General features: G+C 42.2%; 1 protein-coding gene across 1 annotated transcript in view; it reads left to right on the plus strand.

The window, feature by feature from the left end:
- The first annotated feature begins 784 nt into the window (after window positions 1–784).
- SCUBE2 (signal peptide, CUB domain and EGF like domain containing 2) overlaps window positions 785–21,354 on the plus strand; it is a 283,319-nt gene continuing 262,749 nt past the window's right edge. Inside the window, exons 1-3 of the mRNA XM_030201013.1 lie at window positions 785–878; window positions 10,487–10,609; window positions 12,929–13,054. Coding sequence (XP_030056873.1) covers window positions 785–878; window positions 10,487–10,609; window positions 12,929–13,054 — 343 coding nt within the window. The remainder of the gene's footprint in view (window positions 879–10,486; window positions 10,610–12,928; window positions 13,055–21,354) is intronic.

Below are 21,354 nucleotides of genomic sequence, written 5' to 3' on the forward strand. Positions count from 1 at the left end.
TTGTCTGTCTTGGATAAACTGTAAGCTCTGACGCGCAGAGACTGTCTCGTACGTGTCTTGTGTACAGCGCTGCGTACGTGTGTGTACCCGCTACAGAAATGACAGACATTCAGAAACATCTCCAGCCTCTCTATTCCACTGAACTGAAGGTAAAAAGGAGTGAGAATTCTGAATAAAAGCAAGAGGGAAAAAAAACGAATGGGGGCACTGCTACATTTAGATAAATGGAGCCGCTTCAAACCCACACTGAAGGACAGCAGACTAGCAGAGGAAGGGAAATTCCAGCGGGGAAAGGGATGGAGTTCAGAAATAAAGGTCAACAAACTAGCTGGAGGTAAGAACTTTTATTGGAGTAATTTCATGCATTGGACTGCAGTGTGCAGAGCGGATGATGAAAGACCCACTTCGAGATTAATGCTGGGCGCAAATGTATGAAGCTGGTCCAAAGAAAAGGGCTCAGTGTTTGTTGACTTATTTCCAGCATGTTCTGGCTCAGAGGAAATCTCACTTCAGAGGTGCTATTTTTTCTCTAGAGGAGCCTGGGGGAAGGAGTTGGCTCCACTCCCGCCCACCCGCCCTTCTACTAACTTGTGTCCTCACCGCAACCTTCCAGCAGGCGTGCGAAACTGCGCGGCAGAATGCGCGCGGGGCCCAGCAGTCAGCACGAGCGCGAGGGGGCGAGACGGAGGGAGGGAGGGGGGAGGAGAGGGAAGGCGGTGCTAGACGCCGGGGGGAGGGGAGTGCTGGCCAACTTGCCACTGCCTCGCGCCGGCTTTGCTGCAGGATGGGCGCCTCGCGCATCGCCACGCTCCTCTTGTTGCTGTTGCTGTGCTGTTCTCCGCCAGCCCGGGGAAGCTTCTTGCCCCCAACCGCCACCGGTAAGTCCTTCCTCCCGCTCTCCCTTCATGCACATGCCGCAGGTGGCAGGTAGCATCTCTTAGAGCATCAGCTGTGCATCTTCCTTCCATGCAAAAGATCACTTGTTTTTACTTGCATTAGATCAGATCCTAAGCAGCTTCTGGGAGAAATCCTTGCTAAAGGCGAGCAATTATTTATCTTTTCAGCGTGCCATTGAGTACCTACTGTGCATACAGAGTGCAAACATTCGGCATGTTTTCTGCTGTGTCGATCACTTGCTCTTTTACATTCATTTGCTTTTAATATTTTGTATGGTGCATATGATGCAGATCGTTGAAAGAAAGGAATGTTGTTAGAAGGTGAGCTGTCAGCGAGTTCATGAAGTTGTTTTCCTGTTAACTAAATGTCCAAAAGTTGAAAGGCTCTCACATAACACATGGGGTAGGCTAGTTCTGCATGCGTAAATGAGACGAAAACAAATATTGAATCCATCACTCCCCCTTCATCACTTTCACTGCCAAGTTTCACTCTGCCGACGTTTGCTTTGAGTTTATCCAGCTCTCTTTTCAACTCCTGGCGCTTCAGAAAATAACAAATGAAAGTTAAGAATACTGAATACATCCAGTTTTGTTTGGATCATGCGCGAAGTTGCAGTATCCCGGCCTTTTCTAACTATACGCCTTCAAAAGTGTTGAACACAGGGTTTGAAAGGTAAATACTAGCACCGCCAGCTCTCAGTAATGCTCAGCGTGGATTCCTTGCACTGGTGAACTCATCATTATTTATTTTAAAGAATTATATTTGGCTCGGGCTACAATTCTCAGTGGATCACAAATAATACATAAATAATCACACATTAATCACAACATCATATGACCACATGACTAAAAACAAACAAATCATAGTCAGGTCAGTGCAGTTTGAAGTTTGTATTTTCTGTAGTACAAAAAATATTTGAGTGAGCTGTGTATACAGATGTGCTAGAGTGTAGCTATACTACCCACTGTCAGTCACATCTGTGTGTATTGCATACAAGTGCCTATCACAACATATGTGCACCAAGGGGACAATTCTGCAACTGGGCACCTCCATCTAGATGCTCAGAGGGTGCCCAGGTTCCATTATAGAATACAAGCTTGTGCTATGTAAGTTAAGTGGGTGTTAGTAGTAGGGGGGTAGGTGAACATTTATTTGTGTTGTTAGTATTTAATGCATTCAAGGGGCACATAAATATTAGCGCTTAGATTATATAATTGCCCCCTATTATAGTGCATTTGCATATACATATTTCAGCAGAGGCATGCAAAAGACTTAGACCTTCACAAATACATATCTAGGCAAACATATCATCAAGGAACAGTATTTGGAGTTTACACACCACGTAAAGGTTTGGGTCTAATTGTTTCCTTTTTCAGGTTTAAGCTAAAGCAAAACTACAGTTTAGGTACTGTAGTTATTTCTCTCACTAAGAGGTCTTACAGTCTTCCTTTGTATCTCAATCAATGGAGAGTGAAGTGGCTTACTCAAGGTCACAAAGGACAACAATGAGAAGCAGGACTTGAAGCTTGGTTTCTTTGGTTCTCAGCCTGCTACTCTAACCAATAAGCTACTGCTCTGTGCCTTTGACTTAGATTTAGTGCTTGGGCACACCGGGCAGAAAGTGTTTGGCCACAACAGTTTCCATTGCTTCCCATCTGGTACTCAGGTACTGAAGATCTTCTTTGAATGTGTTATATGAAGTCTTTTTTTGGTCTCCCTCTGTTTCTCTTCTCACTTGTTGGTGTCCATTGCATTGCAGTTTTTGGATATGGATAATTATGTAGCTTTAGGATATGTCCAGCCAGCAGTACCCTTTGCTCAGCTACAATATCTTGGCATCCCCTTGCAAAAATATATGGGATCCTCCAAATAGCGCATCTTCACTAAGTTTAGAACAGTCAAGCTAACTGGCTATCCTCTGCTGATTATCTGCGGTTAGCGGCTAGCAGATAACCAGTTATATCACACGATATAACCGGCTATCCGCCAATTTGTAAACCAGGTTTGGCAGTTGTATTTTGCTGCGTCAAACCCTGGTATATCTTTGTTCATTTTAAAGATAACCGGCTATCTCTGAATATTGACATAGCCGGTTATCTTCAAACCGACCAAAAAACCCCAGATATTCAATGCTGGTCACTGGAAACATCTGGGCATTGAATATCCAGGTTCAACGTGCACCGCAGGGGATAGCCTGTTTATCTCCTGCAGTCTGAATATCGTGGACGCTGACTTTAGTAAAATGGGAGAGTACCTTAGAAAGAGCTGATGGAATGGGCAGACATAGGAGAAGTGGAAGGGCAGTGGTCCAAGCTGAAAACAGCTATTAGTAGAGTAACAGATCTTTATATTAGGAAAGTAAACAAAAGCAAGAAAAAAAAGGAAACCTATATAGGACTGCTGACAGACAAAGCAGGCCCGGGATAAACACTCTTAGGGGGCCCCCCACCCTACCACACCAAATACAGGGGCATGGCAACAGCACATGGAGGGGGGACTCTGGAGCTACCCATTCCTTTTTGCTCTCTCCATGACTCCATTCCCCCCCTTCATTAAAATTGTTACCTTTGCTGGCAGGAACGCCCAAGCCCTGCCAGCCAAATAGCTCTGCGGCCTGAACCGCCCCTGGTGTAAGGAAGCCGGCAGCATACTTTTTAACCACTGATGCTGGCATTCCTTGCACAGGTTCAGTTCATGTGCGTGAACTGAGCTTTTGTGGAGTGCCGGCGTCGGCTGCTAGAAAGCATGCTGCTGAGTTCCTTACACCAGGGGAGGTTCATGCTTCGGACCTATTTGACTGGCAGGGCTTGGGTATTCCTGCCAGCCATTCAAGGTACTGCAGTTGGGCTGGTCTGAGGCCAAAGTGCAGGGGCCCAGGCTCCCCAAGCCACTGAGTCAGCCAGGCCTCCCTTCAACGCTGGGACCAGGGAATATTGCCCCCCTGCCCCCCACCCAGCGGACTTGAAGCTATATGGTTCTCCAAACAAGTGGCTGAAAAAATGAAGGGAAAAGAAATATAGAAGAAGAGAAGCACAGAAAAGATTACCAGGTAAAATTCAGAGAAGAAAAGAGGGAAATACAGTTAGCAAAAATACCGGTTAGAATCAAAAATTAAGAGAGATGACTAGACTTTTTTTCAGATATCCTGGTGAATGTCTCGCATAATTCTGCACAATGTAATCCATAACCAATTTGTAACAAATTGTACTTCCATCATTCATTTCTTATTGTAAGCCACACTGAACCCGCAAAAAGGTGGGAAAATGTGGGATACAAATGCAATAAATAAATAAATCTCTGTATATAAAAGGCAAAACCAACGTTCTATGAAGCCTCCAGCCGGAAGTGTGAAGGGGGCGAGATATCCGGTTTCCCTATGAGTGTCTGCCCCGCCCTCTCTGTAACAGTCAGTGAAGGAAAACAGCAGAGCACGAAATCAAATCGCTGGCTCTGTAACAGTGAAGGACTCAGAGGGGGGAGGGGAGAGAGGCCAGAGGGCAGGGACACAAACACTCCCACATGCACACAGAAGAAAACATTGCTAGCCCCCGTTTCATTTGCATCAGAAACGGGGCTTTTTTACTAGTAAATAAATAAGGAAGGCTAGAAATGGAATTTTAAGACTGAAATTTGCCATCTCCTACTTTGTGGAGAGTTATGAGCAGAAAATGGACGTGCTAAACAAATACTTCTAGAATCTAATGGATTGCAAGGTCCAAGGTGCACGGTTTTACCGAAGGAAGATTCTGCCAAATTAATCTTTTTGATTTCTTTGGCTGGGTGACTAGAGAACTGAATAAAGAGCATGTGCTAGATGTAATCTACTTGGATTTCAGCAAAGCCTTTGATATGGTTCCTCACTGGAGGCTCATGAATAAGCTGAGCAGTATGACGTTAGGACCCAAAGTGGTAAACTGGATTGGAAATTGGTTGGCAGACAACAGAGGGTGGTGGTAAATGGAACCTGCACAGAAGAAAGGAAGGTGAGTAGTGCAGTGCCTCAGGGATTAGTGCTGTGGCCAACTGTATTTAATATGTTTGTGAGCGACATTGCTGAAGGGTTAGGAGGAAACAATTGCCTTTTTGCGGATGACACAAAGATTTCAAACAGAGTAGATACCTGGAGAGAGTAGAAAACATGAGATCTACAAAAATTAGAAGAACAGTCTAAGGGCTGGCAGTTGAAATTTAATGTGAAGATGTGCAAAGTGGTGCACTTGGGATGCAGAAATCCAAAGGAGATGTACTAGATTGGAGGTGAGAGGCTGATAACCATAAGCCAGGAAAGGAACATTGGGATGATAGTGTCTGAGGATCTCAAGGTAGCGAAAAACTGTGATACGGTGGTGGCCATAGCCAGAAGGATGCTAGGCTGCATAGAAATAGGTATAACCAGCAGAAGAAAAGAGGTATTGATGTCCGTGTACAACTCATTGGTAAAGCCCCATTTGGAGTATTGTGTTTAGTTGTGGAGGCCGTATCTCTCTAGACTTGAAGCAGTTCAAAGAAAAGCCACAAAATTGATATGGGGTTTGGACCATAGGACTTATGAGAAGAGTTTCTAGGAACTGCATATGTATACCCTAGAGGAAAGGAGGGGAAGCGGTAGAACTATAGGACATGAATTGAGGTTGCAGGGGGAAGGGGCTTGACTTAGGAGTAATGTCAGGAAGTGGTGGAGACAAAAATGGTAACAGAATTCAAAAATGTGTGGGATAAACACAAGGATTCCTGTATGGAGAGAGAATGGAATCAAAACACAACTTAGCTGTGCTTTGTGGAGTGGCCTAATGGTTAGTGCAGTCAGCTTTGATCCCATGTCTTGAGTTCAATTCCCATGCCATCTTGTGGTCTTGGGGAAGTCACTTAACTTCCTCCATTGCCTCAGGTAACCCCCCCCCCCCAAAAAAAAAACAACACCTGAGATTGTGAGCCCTCTAGGGACAGAGAATGTACCTGCTTATAATGTGTAATTGTTCTCCACCTTGAACTTAATGGTTAAGTGGATTATAAATGCCAGAAATAAATTAAATGGTTATTGGTAAATAAAGCCAGTGCTAGGTAGACTTCTACAGTCTGTGCCCTGATTATGGATAAGCTGTTGGGGAGTATGTCCAGTGCTGGGCAGACTTCAAGGTCTGTGCCCTGAAAATGGCAAGGTAGAATAATAAACACAAAACCACAATAAAAGAATATGTAAAATATAACAACAAGAAAATATCCCACAAACAAACAAAATAGGGATGCAAACAAATAAATCAAAGATCATATTGAACATTGACAAACCCTTTTACCACAAACCCAACTTGATTGAATCTTATCTTCCCTATCCCACTATAATATTTTGTACTATTCCCATACCGGACTTGGCGAATGCCTTCATGGTATTATGAAAGCTACATTGACCCTGCAAATGTGTGGGAAAATGTGGGATACAAATGTAACAAATAAATAAAAATAAATAAATCAGTCCTCACATCATTATTTGATTTATTTGTTTGCATCCCTATTTTGTTTGTTTGTGGGATATTTTCTTATTGTCTGAAAATGGCAAGGACAGACCGTATATGTTATATTGCATCATATGCTATGAGTTTAACAAATTGGGCAGACTGGATGGACTGTACAGGTCTTTATCTGAACATTATCTACTATATTACTGTGAACTAAGGCCCTTTCAAGGACTATCACTAACCACACCCTCTCCAAATACATTACTCAATGTGATACCCACAAGTGAGCCTTTCTCTGGAATAGCCCTCACACTCTGGAATGCATGCCCTGAAAGGCTCTGTTTAACACAAGACTATCTCTACCAGCCCCAGAATGGAGGAGTAGCCTAGTGGTTAGTACAACAGACTTTGATTCTGTGGTGCTGGGTTCAATTCTCACTACAGCTCCTTGTGACTCTGGGCAAATTACTTAACCCTCTGTTGCACCAGGTATAAATAAGTACCTGTGTATACTATGTAAACTGGTTTGAATGTAGCTGCAAAAACCACAGAAAGGCAGTATATCAAGTCCCATTTCCCTTTCAGGAGGCAGGTGAAAGCTTGGCTCTTCAACCAGACCTTTAATGGAAGAAGTAACTAACTTGTTAGTCTCATTCACACACATAAGGAACGACAGGGGCTGCACATACTGCAGTAGGACATGTTTATCACTCTTACCCTAGCTGAGATAATATTTAACCATCTGTCTGACCTCATGTGCACCTTTCTTTAAATTAGTCACCTTACTTTCTAACTCCTCTTACCATCTTACCTATCTATATGTTCCATCTTTGCTTAAACCGTACACTGTCAATTAAAATGTTCTATTATGTATTGTGTTGACATTATAAGCAGTATACTATGCCATACTTTGTATTTTATTTGAATATTTTTACTGTTGTAATTGCTCATGTTTAGTTTATTCTTACTGTACACCACCTTGAGTGAATTCATTCAAAAAGGCGGTAAATAAATCCTAATACATAAAATAATAAATAAATAAAATTACTATGAATACTAGCTACCTAGCTGCTTAAGTGGGTAGAATATTTTCCTTTGGAATGATATACAATTGACATGTTTAATTATTTCAGCTTGGATGTGGAATCTCTGATATTTGCTGATTATGCCATTTTACAATAAATTAAGCTATGGCCTTTCTTTAACCAAAATATTAGTTTGGTGTTTTTCTTTGAGTGGTATTTTTGTGTGTATGTGTATTTTTTTTACATCCAAGAATAACCCACATACACCCGTCACTAACTCGCCCACAAACATCCCTAGCTGTCAGACAAACCAACAATCAAACATCCAAGCATTCATTCAAGCATTCGTCCCACCCCTACTAGCCCTCCCCCGCCCTCTCTAAATACTCTTCCCTCCCATTAATGGTTTTATTGTAGGGGTCAATATTCAGCCTGCAGTGGAGAACATTTTGCTCACTGCTGTATTATTCCTGAATATTCAATGCCAGGCCATGTCCAGGGGGTTGGGTATACAGTTAGGCCAAAGGGATGGGTAATCACAGCTTCCCAGGTTAATTTTACCAGTAATTTGTGCTATTTTAGCAAAGGTCCCATTTTATGCAATGAGTCCTAGTACTGATAGAATTGAAAAATGAACTTGCAGAGCTATTGTTGGTAATATGTAATTTATCTTTAAAATCAAGCATGGTATCAGAATATTGGAGGGTGGCCAATATACAGCTAATTTTTAAAAAGGGTGGGTGATCCAGGAAATTATAGACTGGTGAACCTAATGTCGGTGCCAGGCAAAATAATAGAGACTATTATAAAGGACAAATTGCAGAGCATATATATAAGAATGGATTAATAAGTCAAAGCCAACATGGATTAAGTCAAGGGAAATCTGCCTCACCAATCTACTACATTTCTTTGAAGGGGTGAATAAACATGTGGATAAAGGCGAGTTGGTCTATGTTGTATATCTGGATTTTTTAAAGGCATTTGACAAAGTACCTCATGAAAGACTCCTGAGGAAATTAGAAAGTAATGGGATAGGACTGAGGTAATGTCCTATTGTAGATTAAAAAACTGGTTAAAAGATAGAAAACAGAGAATAGAGTTAATTGCTCAGTATTCTTAATGGTCTAAATGATCTAGAGATGGGAATAACTAGTGAGGTAATTATATTTGCTGATAACACAAAGTTATTCAAAGTTGTTAAATTGCAAGAGGATTGTGAAAAATTGTAAGAGGACCTTACAAAACTGGGAGACTGGTCATCCAAATGGCAGATGAAGTTTAATGTGAGCAAGTGTAAAGTAATGCATGTGGAAAAGAGGAACATAAACTATAGCTATGTGGTGCAAGGTTCCACATTAGGAGTCGCGGCCCAGGAAAAAGATCTAAGTGTCATCGTTGATGATACATTAAAATCCTCTGCTCAGTGTGCAGCGGCAGCTAAGAAAGCAAACAGAATATTAGGAATTATTAGGAAAGGAATGGAAAACAAAAATGAAAATGTTATAATGCCTTTGTATCACTCCATGACCACACCTCAAATACTGTGTACAATTCTGGTCACTACATCTCAAAAAGATATAGTGGAATTATAAAAGGAATAGAGAAGGGCGATGAACATGATAAAGGGGATGTGAAGATTTCTCTATGAGGAAAGGCTAAATTGGCTAGGGCTCTTCATCTTGGAGAAGAGATGACTGAGGGGAGATTTGATAGAGGTCTATAAAATACTGTGTGGAACAGGTAGGCATGAATCATTTGTTTACTCTTTCCAAAAATACTAGGACTAGGGGGCATGCATTGAAGCTACAAGTGGTAAATTTGAAACAAACCAGAGAAAATATTTCTTCACTCAGCGTGTAATTATACTCTGGAATTTGTTGCCAGAGAATGTGGTAAACACAGTTAGCTTAGCAGGGTTTAAAAAAGGTTTGGATAATTTCCTAAAAGAAAAATCCATAAGCCATTATTAAGATGGACTTGGGGAAAATCCACTGCTTATTGCTAGGATAAGCAGCATAAGCAGCATAAAATATGTTTTACTCTTTTGGGACCTTGCCAGGTATTTGTGACTTGGATTGACCAGTGTCAGAAACAAGAAATTAAACTTGATGGATCTTTGGTGTGTCCCAGTATGGCAATGCTTTTGTTCTTATGTATTAAGAACTAGGGTTAACAGTAAAATAACACATCTTAATGGTAGCCGACATTGATAACTTCTCCCCTTAAACAGCGAACACAGAACTTGTCACTGGCGGTATGAACTGGGCAGGGAATATGCCTTACAGTTAATGCGGAGGTTGTTATTGCGCATTAGTTTCTAACATGGCATATAATGTGGTGATACATCCAGAGGTATAGCTGAGTTCTCTGTTATCTGTTGTGCCGTTACCACAGGGTTAGCAAACTTTACATTAACTGCATCGCTGCCCATCCCAAAAGTGCAGGGAACACCCCCAGCAATTACCACGGAGGTCTACATTTAACATGCCTTAATGTGTGCAGTTAATGCTTGTTAGGTGCAAAACCTTAGTTCCCTTTTTCAACAGGTGCCTCTGTGTGCAACAGAGGAAATGTCTGATAATTCATTGTTATTTGTAATGCAGTTTTAGTAAAAATACAGCACAAACTATATTCTTCATTACTAATATGTATTTCTTTTGACTGATTAAAAGCCCTGGACTTCTCTTTCCCTTTGAATAACTTGCTTTTGTATGTCAGTAATTTAGTAAGTGACAGCCTACCGCTAACAACAGAAGTCACAAAGAATAACATAACTTCAAAGGAAGGGGCACCACAGAGCTTTCCCCCCAGCTATGATGCCCCTTAACTCTTTCACTGCCATCTGCCATACGCATTATCCAACACAAAGTTCAGTGTTTTTCTAATTATTTTAAGTATAAATGATGTTTTGTTTCGTACAATACTGATATTTCTCAGCAGTTATTGAGTCTTGATGTCTTGTCAGTTAAGCATTGGAAGGGCTGAGGAGCACCATTGTTGGGCTGTGCTTAGGGCATCAGTTGGCTTTAATTCTGCCCTGCACTGAGAGAAAGTTGCTCTTATGCTTAGTATTTGGTTCCTTTTGTACCTTTTCATGTTTCATTTTTACAGATGTGGATGAATGTAGCAGAGGAACAGATGACTGCCATCCTGATGCAATTTGCCAGAACACACTTAGGTCTTACAAGTGCATCTGCAGACCTGGCTACCAGGGGGATGGGAAGCACTGTGAAGGTTAGTTCTCTTCAGGTGCACTCCAGAATGCATCCATAGCTGGCACGGAATTCCCTATCTGGAAGAGCTATATAGTTAGAAACGGTGGAAGATTCTGGAAGAAAGCAAAAATTGAAAACCTACAAAACTTGCATCCAGATTATGACAACACTTGATTTAATAAACATGCATGTTATCAAATTCTGTAGGGCTGCTGCCAATAAAGAAGTCCTGTAAAAATAGCAATGACAAAAATAATATATGCACTCATAGCCAGGTCTGGCCCAACCCAGTTGGCAAAACTAGTTAGTCACCTAGGGCAGCAGCTAGGGTAGGGGGGGGGGCACAGCAATGAGCAGCTGCAATCAATCCAAAATAATGTCATAACAAAGGCAAATTCCAAAAGGACCAGGAAGATGAGATAGGGCCGTTTGATAATTACCCACTCTTCCTGCAGAAAGAAACATATTTTGGTGATCCTTTGAGTTTGGGTGAGACTGTCAGAACCTATTTGCTTTGATTGCAGCTGTGTTTTGTTGAGCTTTTCCCCTCTCCTCGTCCTTGAAGTATGACCATAGGCGACCGCTTAGTCTGCCTAATAGTTAAGACAGTCCTGACACCCATCCTTCACTTGAAACTTTGAGAACCATAAAAGCAGCAGCCAGTTGGTGAAGAGCTTAACCCTCGCTGTGGAGGAGGCCCCTAGAAAAGGAGGCACGGCCACCGAAAAACTGTTGAGAAACACAGAACTAGACTAGATAGAATAGGATTTTGCTATCTAGTTAATAGCTTTCTTGATTAAGTCCTTTCATGCTTAGACCATTTAAAATGACTAATGATGCATTTATTGTCTAATTTAGGGGAGCTCACATTCGCTGCTTTAGGTCAGAACAAAATCAGCAAAGGATGACATTACCAGAAAAAATGAATGAATTATAAAAAGCATTTCAAGAAGAAAGTGGATTAAAACTGCAGCCACACTGCTTTATCCAACCATGAAAAGAAAATGAAATATACAGCTTTTTGTGACCTCCGGTGTCTCTTTATTCAGTTTTTCAAGGACTCTCAACCAAATTTAGCTTTAACTTTAAACTAGAGTTCTTGGAGATAATTGAAGTGTAATATAGAAATACTTAGGGCAGCAAATTCTTAAGCAAAAAAGAAAAGTGGGCAAATGCTGGCAAGCCAGTCTCTTGGCTATGTTTTGGAACAGTGTGCCTTTTGCTGAAATGATTTAATATCCCACAGCTCCTGGAAGGTGAGAAGTTTTGTTAGAAAAATTAAATGTGTGCAAAAAGCGCTAAGCCTGAGTTTTAAAAAAATATAGGGGCCCTTTTACTAAGCCACGCTAATAGCGTGGCCTCTGCTATTTTGGCATGCGGATTTCCCACGCACTGATGCCATTTTTAATGTGGCGGTAAAATGGCCACAGTTTCATTTTTTTACATTAATGGCCATGTGCTAATTTCCCAATTAGCATGCAGCCATTAGCACAGTAGCCCTTAGCATCACCTATTTACTACACAGTAAGGGCTCCCGCACTAAACCTGTGGTAATTTGCAGCGTTCAACAATTTGCCGATTAACACAGGGCATGCCTACTCTCTGCCCCCAAACATGTCCCCTGCGCTAAAAAATGTGATATTTTATAATACAGGATTGGCGTGTGCCTATCCCAGGACTACCATGGGATGTCTGAGTGTCTGCCATTCTAGTGCCTTTTAGAGTGCGGTAAGCATGTATTAGTGTTTACCGCTGCTTAGTAAAAGGGCCCCTTAATCTTTAAAGTGGGTTTTGGTCTAGTCTTTTTGGGTGCCAAAGTTTCCAGACATTGCTTCCAGGGACTTAAAATTATGGGCAAAAGATGCTTTATTTCAAAACTGTGCAAGTCAAATGACCTGTTGGCACATTGAATTCCTGATGTGCTAATTTTACTAAATCCCCTTCTCTTTGGTTGGCAGTGTGCGATAGACCATGTGTCCCTTTTATTAAATTGTTTGAGCTTTTAAGGAAAGTACAGAATGAGGGGGGAAACCCTCCCCAATACTCCAGCCATGAACATAGCCTTGAGGATGGATAAATAGAAAATTCTATTGGTTTATGTTGTCATTTGAAATCTCGTTTGTCAGCTTAATCAAGAAGCGGTCACGTAACACTTGATGCAAATCAAAATGTTTCAGTAGCTTTCAATAACATCAAACAAGTAATGATAAAAAAAGCCCAGTGTATTTGCAAGACAATTGCAATTTAAGTGACCCAGTAACTGCTCCCATTTATATAAGACCTGTCTACGCAAAAAAAAACAAACATCCATCATACCAGCTTGTGCTTTATTCTTCAGACATTGACGAATGCGATAACGAGTACAATGGAGGCTGCGTCCATGAATGCTTCAACATTCCGGGCAATTATCGCTGCACTTGCTATGATGGATTCATGTTGGCTCACGATGGCCATAATTGTCTTGGTAAGTAACATACTGCTGAAATTTCAGTAGTCACAGAGTCTTACACAAATTAAAAGCATAGGGGTCTGTATATTAAACACAAGCCTCACTTTGTCAGAGTCTGTGCTGTGGAATATATGAACTAAAATGGTACTCATTGGACAAAGAAAGCATGTGTTTAGCCAGGCTAGAAACATGATCCCATTTAGGCTTTGTTTTTTGATGGCTGGTGTGGGACTGCATCTCAGGGCCCTATTTGCTAGAAAAACTGCATGGTATTGGCTGATTCAAGTTTTTCAGCAAGTGCAATGCTGGTATCTAGGATAAAACATTTGAAATGCACGTTTAGGGCTGTGTTTTCAAGGTGGACATCTGACATAGATGACACTCAGAGGCCCTTTTACAAAGCGGTGGTAGGGCTACCCGAGCCAAATTAACACTACTGCCCAGTTAATACAAATGTTTTGCAGTTGTCATGCATTCATTTTTTCTATTACTGTGTAGTAACTTCAAAATTTTAGTCCTCTAGTAAATTTGAGGGAATGGGTGGTACATGGCTGGGTTTCAGTAGGATCACTCCCTTACTGAGGCTGAAGTTGAACCCCTTATGGCAGGTGGCACTAACCTGCTGCGTCAGAGGGGCAGGGCTCAGGTAGGGAGGAGGTTAAATGATCTAAAGCAGAACAGTTCACAGAAGCCCCAAGTAAAGAGGTTTCCAGGAAGTCAAGAGGTCTCTAAGGAAGTGGCAACTGAGGTTACAGTGTCCGAGGGGAGTGCCAGGGAAAAGAAGTAACCAGAACTAAGTGTTTCCCTGGGGTGGGAAACTGTAAGCAGTCAAGTCAGCCTCCAGGAGTTAGCGATACATGGACAGAAGACTGCCAAGGAACCTTGCAGAGTATTCCTAAAGTGTATAAATTTGCTGTCTATTCAGAAGGAACTTGAGGTGGCATTAGTTGCCAGAGTGTCTGGGCCTGGCTAGGAGTCAGCTTCATGAAGAGTATTGACTGGGACTATATTAAGAAAGAGAGAGAGAGAGAGAGAGAGAGAGAGAAAGAGAGAGAGAGAGAGAGAGAGAGAGAGAGAGAGAGAGAGAGAGAGAGAGAGAGAGAGAGAGACTCAAAAGAACTAAGCCTTTGAAGTAACAGATCTGACTACAACCCCTTTTGTGTACCTAAACAAAGTACTTTGACTTTTACCTGCAACCTGTATGTAGGGTTATCATATTTACAGAGACAAAAAAGAGGACACAAAAAATAAAATGTTGCCCACCCTGTCCCCAGCCACCATCCCCAGGCATGCCCTCATCCCTAACCCTGCCACGCCGCACCCTGATGCACAGTCACCTTGACCACCTAAGAGCAGCATGTTCCCATTTCCTTTCCGTTCCATCCATGAGTGGCATGTCCCTCTCTCCTCTCCTCTCAATCCTCTTCTATCCATGTGCTGTATTTCCCCATTTTCCCTTCCTCACCTCCATGTACTTCCCCATTATCACCAATCTTTTTCCCATCCCCCTCCCTACACTCATACTCCATCTATCTTTTTTACAGCCCCCTCTCTCCTTCCACCCACCCACCCACACAACTCCATCCATCCACCCACCTCCCCTCTCACCCTACGCCAGGTGCCCTCCCCGAACCTACTGTAATGCGCCCTGGTAGTCTAGTGGCCTCTTCAGGGCAGGAAGTCTTGTGAGACCGCTGCTTGAAGTCTCAGCAGCCATTTTGAAGAGGCGCTGGCAGGGAGGAGGTCAACGGCAGCAGGCAGAAAAGAGCGGGTTTCTTTTCTGCCCCGAAGAGGCCACTAGACTACTGGTTTGGGGAGGGCACCCTGAGGCTTCGGAGGGGGGGAAGGCAAGCCTGCCAACCTGCCCGCCCACCCACCCGCTCACAAATCTGAACAAACGGGCTGGCTGGAAAAAAATGCCTTGACTCCCGACAGTCCTATGAAAAGGAGGACATGTCCGGGGAAATCTGGACATATGTTAACCCTACGTGTGTGTGAGTTCCTGCAACCAGACGCTAGCCATGCTGCCACAGGGACCTTAATGCAGACAACTTTATTGGTCACATAAAATTTATTTGTTTAAGGGCCTGATTTACTAAAAGGTACTACAAGTGTTAGCTTGTGCTAATGTGCATTAACGCACAGGTCTCATTTTATACGGTGGAACCAATTTACTAGTAATGCACATTAAGGTTTAACGGTTTTTATTCAGGACAGTGGCATAGCTAGGTGGGGCCAAGGGGGCCTGGTTGGCTGGCGGGGATCCCCAACCCCCACCAGCTGAAGACTTCGTCCAGCACTGGTCTGCGGTGGCGCTGCCGCATTGCCTGCCCTGCTCTCTCTTCCCCTCACATTGGGCACTCTCCTTTTAGTGAAATTGAGCATGCTCAGTTTCACTAAAAGGAGTGTACCAGATGTGAAGGGAAGAGGGAGCAGGGCAGGCAATGCAGAGGCACCGGAGACCAGCGCTGGATGAAGTCTTCGGTTGGCGGGAGTTGGGACCCCTGCCAGTCAAGGTATTTGTGGCGGTGGTGCTTTAGCTGGTGGGGGTTGGGGACCCCCGCTGGCCAAGATGTACAGCAGCAGCAGTGGAGGAGGGGGCAGTGACCAAAATGTGCTCTCCCCACCTTGGGCTTTGGCCCCCTCCCACCTTGCGGTCTGGCTACGCCCCTGATTCACTATCAAAGAACCCAACATCTAACAACTGAACAACAAGTCTAGACAAAGATATCAAGCAACCGTCTGGACTCTTATGACCCCAGATCATCTTTGAAAGGATAACCTCCATTATACCTAATCCTCCCTCCCCTACCCAAGCAAAGATCCCCAAAACAACCCCCTATTCAGTACAGCGCTTCTTGCTTTATGGGAGATAGTTTGACAGTAGCAATTCCAGATAGACATGAAAGCCCTTCTTCCCTTTGGGGAATTCCTAGCAGCCCTTGCCTGCCGAAAATTACAACAAAGAAAATGTTCCACTCAATGTGGAAACTCAAACAAGTTAAACCTTTCTTCCCGAGGGAAATATTCCGCAGCCTGGTTCAATCAATGGTGCTAAGTCACCTAGACTATTGCAATGCAATCTATGCCAGATGCAGAGAACAAACTATTAAGAAACTCCAGACTGCCCAAAACACCGCAGTCAGACTCATATTTGGAAAAACGATATACGAAAGCGCCAAACCCCTACATGAAAAACTAAATTGGCTCACAATCAAGGAACGAATTGCGTTCAAAATCTGCACCCTGGTTCACAAAATTATTCATGGCGAGGCCCCGATCTACATGGCAGACCTCATAGACTTACCAACCAGAAACAAAAAAAGGTCAGCACGCACATACCTAAATCTCCACTACCCAAGCTGCAAAGGACTAAAATACAAATCAACATATGCATCCAGCTTCTCCTACATAGGCACACGGCTATGGAATGCACTTCCAAATGTCATGAGAACAATGCATGACCTAACAAACTTTTGGAAATCATTAAAAACCAATTTGTTCGAAAAGGCAAACCATAACAATTCATCCTAAACACCTGAACCCTGCAACACAGCGAAACTTTATACCAGAACTGGACAAAACCTAACTCTTCCTCCTTGACTACCTAATCTTCTCTGTCACTTATGAACTTTAACGCATTACCACTCTGTATTTTCATACCGGAATTGACGATCACCATCATGGTACTATGTAAGCCACATTGAGCCTGCAAATAGGTGGGAAAATGTGGGATACAAATGCAACAAATAAATAAATAACATGAAGGCATGCAGTCTGTTTCTCCAGTACCAGAAAGAGGAAGGCTCCTCTTGCATCAAATGCTTAAGTATGCACTTTTTCTCCAATGCATAAGCTTTACTAATTAGTAAGCATGAATTTTTGTCCGAGATCCCATATGCCTCCCATTTATTCAGTAAAACTCTCTTCCAAGAAAAGACTACATGGTGCCCGAAAAGAATCCCTAAGTATCGACGAAGCGACCTCCAAAACATTTGAATGCCACTACGTTGCCAAAAAGCATGAAAATGCTTGATTAAAACAATGCCCATGTCCGACCATCACTTAAACAGATCAGACTCTATCCCTGGTGGAAAATCAGCATTACCCCGACATTGCAATAAATCATTAACATTCGGGTTCTGATTCCAACAATTCAAAAGAACCTGCCAAATGCCTCTCAGTGGCTGGAGCAATATACTCCTATGACAATAGCAAGGCAAATTTTTTGTCTGGGCATGCAAAAGAAAATTCAAATGTCAAGATGTAAACAATTCCCTTTCCCATGGTGTAGGAGTAAACTGCTCAGTACCGAACAACCAATCCCTAAGGTGCTGCAGAAGACAAGCCTGATTATAGCGCCTAAGGCAAGGTAAGCCTAAACCTCCTTGCGGCCAGGAATCATAAAGGTATTCTAGATGCATTTTCAATTTCCTTCCCCCCACAAAAAGTTTCTACATAGTCTGTTTAACAGCTGTAAATCTTTCCACAAAAGGCGTAATGGTAAAACTTGTAAAACATAAAGCCAGTGAGGAAAAATAATCATTTAAAGAGATTAATCCTGCCCATTAAAGATAAAGGTAAATGACTCCATTTCTCGAAATGAAGCTTAGTGTCTTTTAACAACCTAGCGACATTCAATTGCTTTAGTCCGGAAGTCTCCATAGACAATAACACCCCCAAATAAAGAAAAGACTCACCGGCCCATTTCAACGGATAGTGTCCCTGCGAAGCCACACCTTGATCCCCTTCCCTCTGCAAGGCTTCTGATTTGTCGAGATTTAACCTAAAGCCTGAAAAATCCCCCAATTCAGTCATGCATTCTAACAAAGCCCCTATTGAGACTTGGTGATTAATCGCACAAATCATCAGCAAATGCTGCTATTTTAAAGGTATCTGAAAATTGAAAGCCTTGTGTGCTTGAATTCCTCTGAATGTCACTGAGGAGGGGTCCAAAAGTAAGGACAAACAAAAGCGGTGAGAGCAGGCAACCCTGTCTGGTACCACAATATATGGAAAAGGGGGAGGAAAGCAGTCCATTCACCCACACTTAAGCTTGAGGAAGAAAATTCAGAGCCCGAATCGCTTCCTGAAAAACCCCACATATTCCGTAAGTATCCAGTACCTCAAATAAAAGTCCCACACCACCCTGTCAAAGGCCTTTTCAGCATCAAAACTGATCAACACGGAGGGCATAGCCTGACCAGCTGCCACCTCTAGAGTAGCAAGAATCTTCCTCACATTCTTGGTAATGTTGCAGCCTTGCACGAAACCCGCTTGAGAATCCTCAATCATATCAGGAAGTATACGAGATAGACGATTCACCAAAACATTTGCAAATAATTTGTCTTGATAATTGAGCAACGAGATCGGTCTGTATGACTCCGGTTTCTGTAAATCTCGACCTGGTTTTGGCAAAATGACTACCTGGGCTAGCTGTAAGGATTCAGGCATAGAAGTCAGCGGGGGAACAACCACCTTAGTAATGCACATTAATGGATTACTGTGCACTAATGTGACAGTGGAGTGAGAAGCATCTCAGGGGCGGGGCTATAAGTATGTGGATAGACAGATATTCAGCTGTTGTCAGGATGATTTAAATGCATAAGCTGGACTGCACAAATAGCAGTTCTAACTTGATGGGGATAATTTAATAACAGTTGGGCTGATATTCAGACCGCTTGAGGTAGCTGGGCTGCCTCCCTTGATCAGTGCGGAGCCCGGATATTCAATGCCGGGCCAATTCTGGTGACCGGCATTGAATATCCAGGTTATTTTTAGCTGGTTCCAACTTAACCGGCCTGGTTGATATTCAGTGCTGGCTGGTTAAGTTGGAACCTGCCAAAGACATTCCACATATTGACGCGGCCATATTTGGCCACCAAACTTGTCCGATGATGTGCTGAAAATTTGCGGATAACTGGTTGGATGAAAACAGGAAACGGGGATGCAGTCAAAAAGTTGAAGCCAATAGGTTAGTCTCTGTTTCCCCTTCCCACTCAAAACAAAGCAAGCAATCCTATGAGCTGCTACTTCCATGTTGTCATTCTTTATTGTTGGTAGCATATTTTTATTTAATCTCACTTATATTTTCAAACATGCTGGCTTGTTCAGCATACAGATGTACAAAGAGGAAGTATAATAACGGAATAACTTTTCATAGTTAGAGTAGTAATTTGTTCTAATTCATAATCAGTGTGTCATTTGGAGGGGCTAGTTATAGGGACACCCTAGCACTGTTATATTTGTGAAGAGATTTTTTTTCTCAAGGTAAAAGGCCTCTAAAACAGATATCATGTTATGAGAATCAGTGCTCAACATTCAGAGTTTCTATCGATTTATTTATTTACTTATTTATGTAATTTATATCCCACATTAAACATGAATTAGGTTGAAACCTGAGAGCATTTAAAATCTTTTTTTTTTCCTATGCCTACTCATAGGAGGTAGATGGCATGAGGTAGAGTAGGCGGAGCCAAGGCAGAGTGCGTGGGGCTGGGGCGTATGCTAAAATCTCCCTCTCAAAAATTGGGACCCTTTTGCAGCTCTGTAAATGTTAGTACCTATTTTACAGAACTACCCCCTACATGGCCTGGATATTCAACAGTCCAACTTGTTCATAAACTGGCTGAATATCTGACAAGAATGAACATATATATTATCCATATATATTTCTGTGGTCCCTGTCCTGGTGAATATTGTGTAACAAAGTAATTACATTGATTTTCTTGCTGGTTTCACTTTTATCAGGCTGACACAGCGCTCACTCATCCTTTCACTTTCTGAATTTGGGCCCTGTCAAACCTTCCTAAATTTCTGATTTTACGAACTGCTCATTTATTGCTTAACAGAGGAGTGTTTGTTCCTTTGCAAAATATGTGGAAAACATTGTTTAGACATTTATGTCTAAACATTGCAAGAAAATCAAGGACTGCCAAGCTGGGACACAAAGTGAATTTACTGGGAAAGTAGGAATAAGCTACAAGAGAGAGCTAGAACAGCCTGCCAAAAATTAGTAACCAACTGATGTGCAAAAATCTGACTTTAGAGAGAACATAAAATATTTATAAAAGTATTTCACCATTGAAGGATATGTTTAAAATCTGTCACATATTGAATTGCTCATACATCCAGCAGAAAACTAATCCCAGGGAAGGGGAGCTAACACTTGGAGGCAGATTGGAGCTATCAGACAGTTGAGCATCCCTTGGAGAGAGCGTCAGACTGTGACAAATCCATCCACCCTTTTAAGGTATTATAGTTCAGGGCTGCTGGACAGGAGAAGATGGAGATTTCACTGTGGGCACAGCATATCTTCTGAGGATCCTTTCTACAACCCCACCCCAGGTCCTCCATTCTTGATGTTTGGAACACCTTCTCATCATTCCTTGGCCAGTATTTTCCAACAATCTGTAAATGAAGATGACTATAAAAATACAAAAGTATTCTGTAAGTCCCTTTGAATGCTGTGAATTTCTAAACTGACTATAATACTATTTATTTTGTCATAGCAAAGATGATTTTCATGGGTAAAACAGTGGTTTATGTGCAGAATGGCCTGTTACAGAACTGCCTGCCTGATATTCGGGTAAACTTATACTGGTACAGCCAGTATACACACAGACCTGCCAACTATCCTACATTCAGCAGGAGACTCCCACTTTCACGAGTCAACTTCCACACTCCCGTTGGGTGCCATGGGCTTGACCAGAAAGAACTTCCAAGTGCACCTGGATAAGTTGCCTATATATGTTACATCTCATAAACTTCAGAAAGAAGCTGTCTGGCACAATTCAAATACTATGGTGAGTGTTAGCAGTAAATTTGAGAGTCTGAGATGATCATACTCCACGTGCCCTGGCTTAAGAGTGAGGTTCATTCCTGTCATGGTATGCAAGAAACTAACCCATTTGGAGCAATTGCCCCCTGGACTCATAGCAACCCTGCTCCTTTCTCACTTTTATTTATTTATTTATTAGGATTTATTTACTGCCTTTTTGAAGGAATTCTTTCAAGGCGGTGTACAGTAAGAATAGATCAAACATGAGCAATAGACAATTACAGCAGTAAAAATATTAAAAAACAATACAAAGTATGGCATGGTATACTATTTACAATGTCAACACAATACGTAATAGAACATTATAGGTGATAGCGAAGGGTAAAGCAAAGATGTAACATATAGAAGGGTAAGAAAGTAGGAAGAGTTAGAAAGTAAGGTGATTGATTTAAAGAAAGTTGCACATGAGGTCAGAGAAATGGTTAAATGTTATCTCAGCAAGGGTAGAAGTGGATAAACATGTCCTGCTGCAGTA

This window comes from Microcaecilia unicolor, chromosome 4, assembly GCF_901765095.1.
Source record: "Microcaecilia unicolor chromosome 4, aMicUni1.1, whole genome shotgun sequence".
NCBI classification, from domain to species: Eukaryota; Metazoa; Chordata; class Amphibia; order Gymnophiona; family Siphonopidae; genus Microcaecilia; species Microcaecilia unicolor.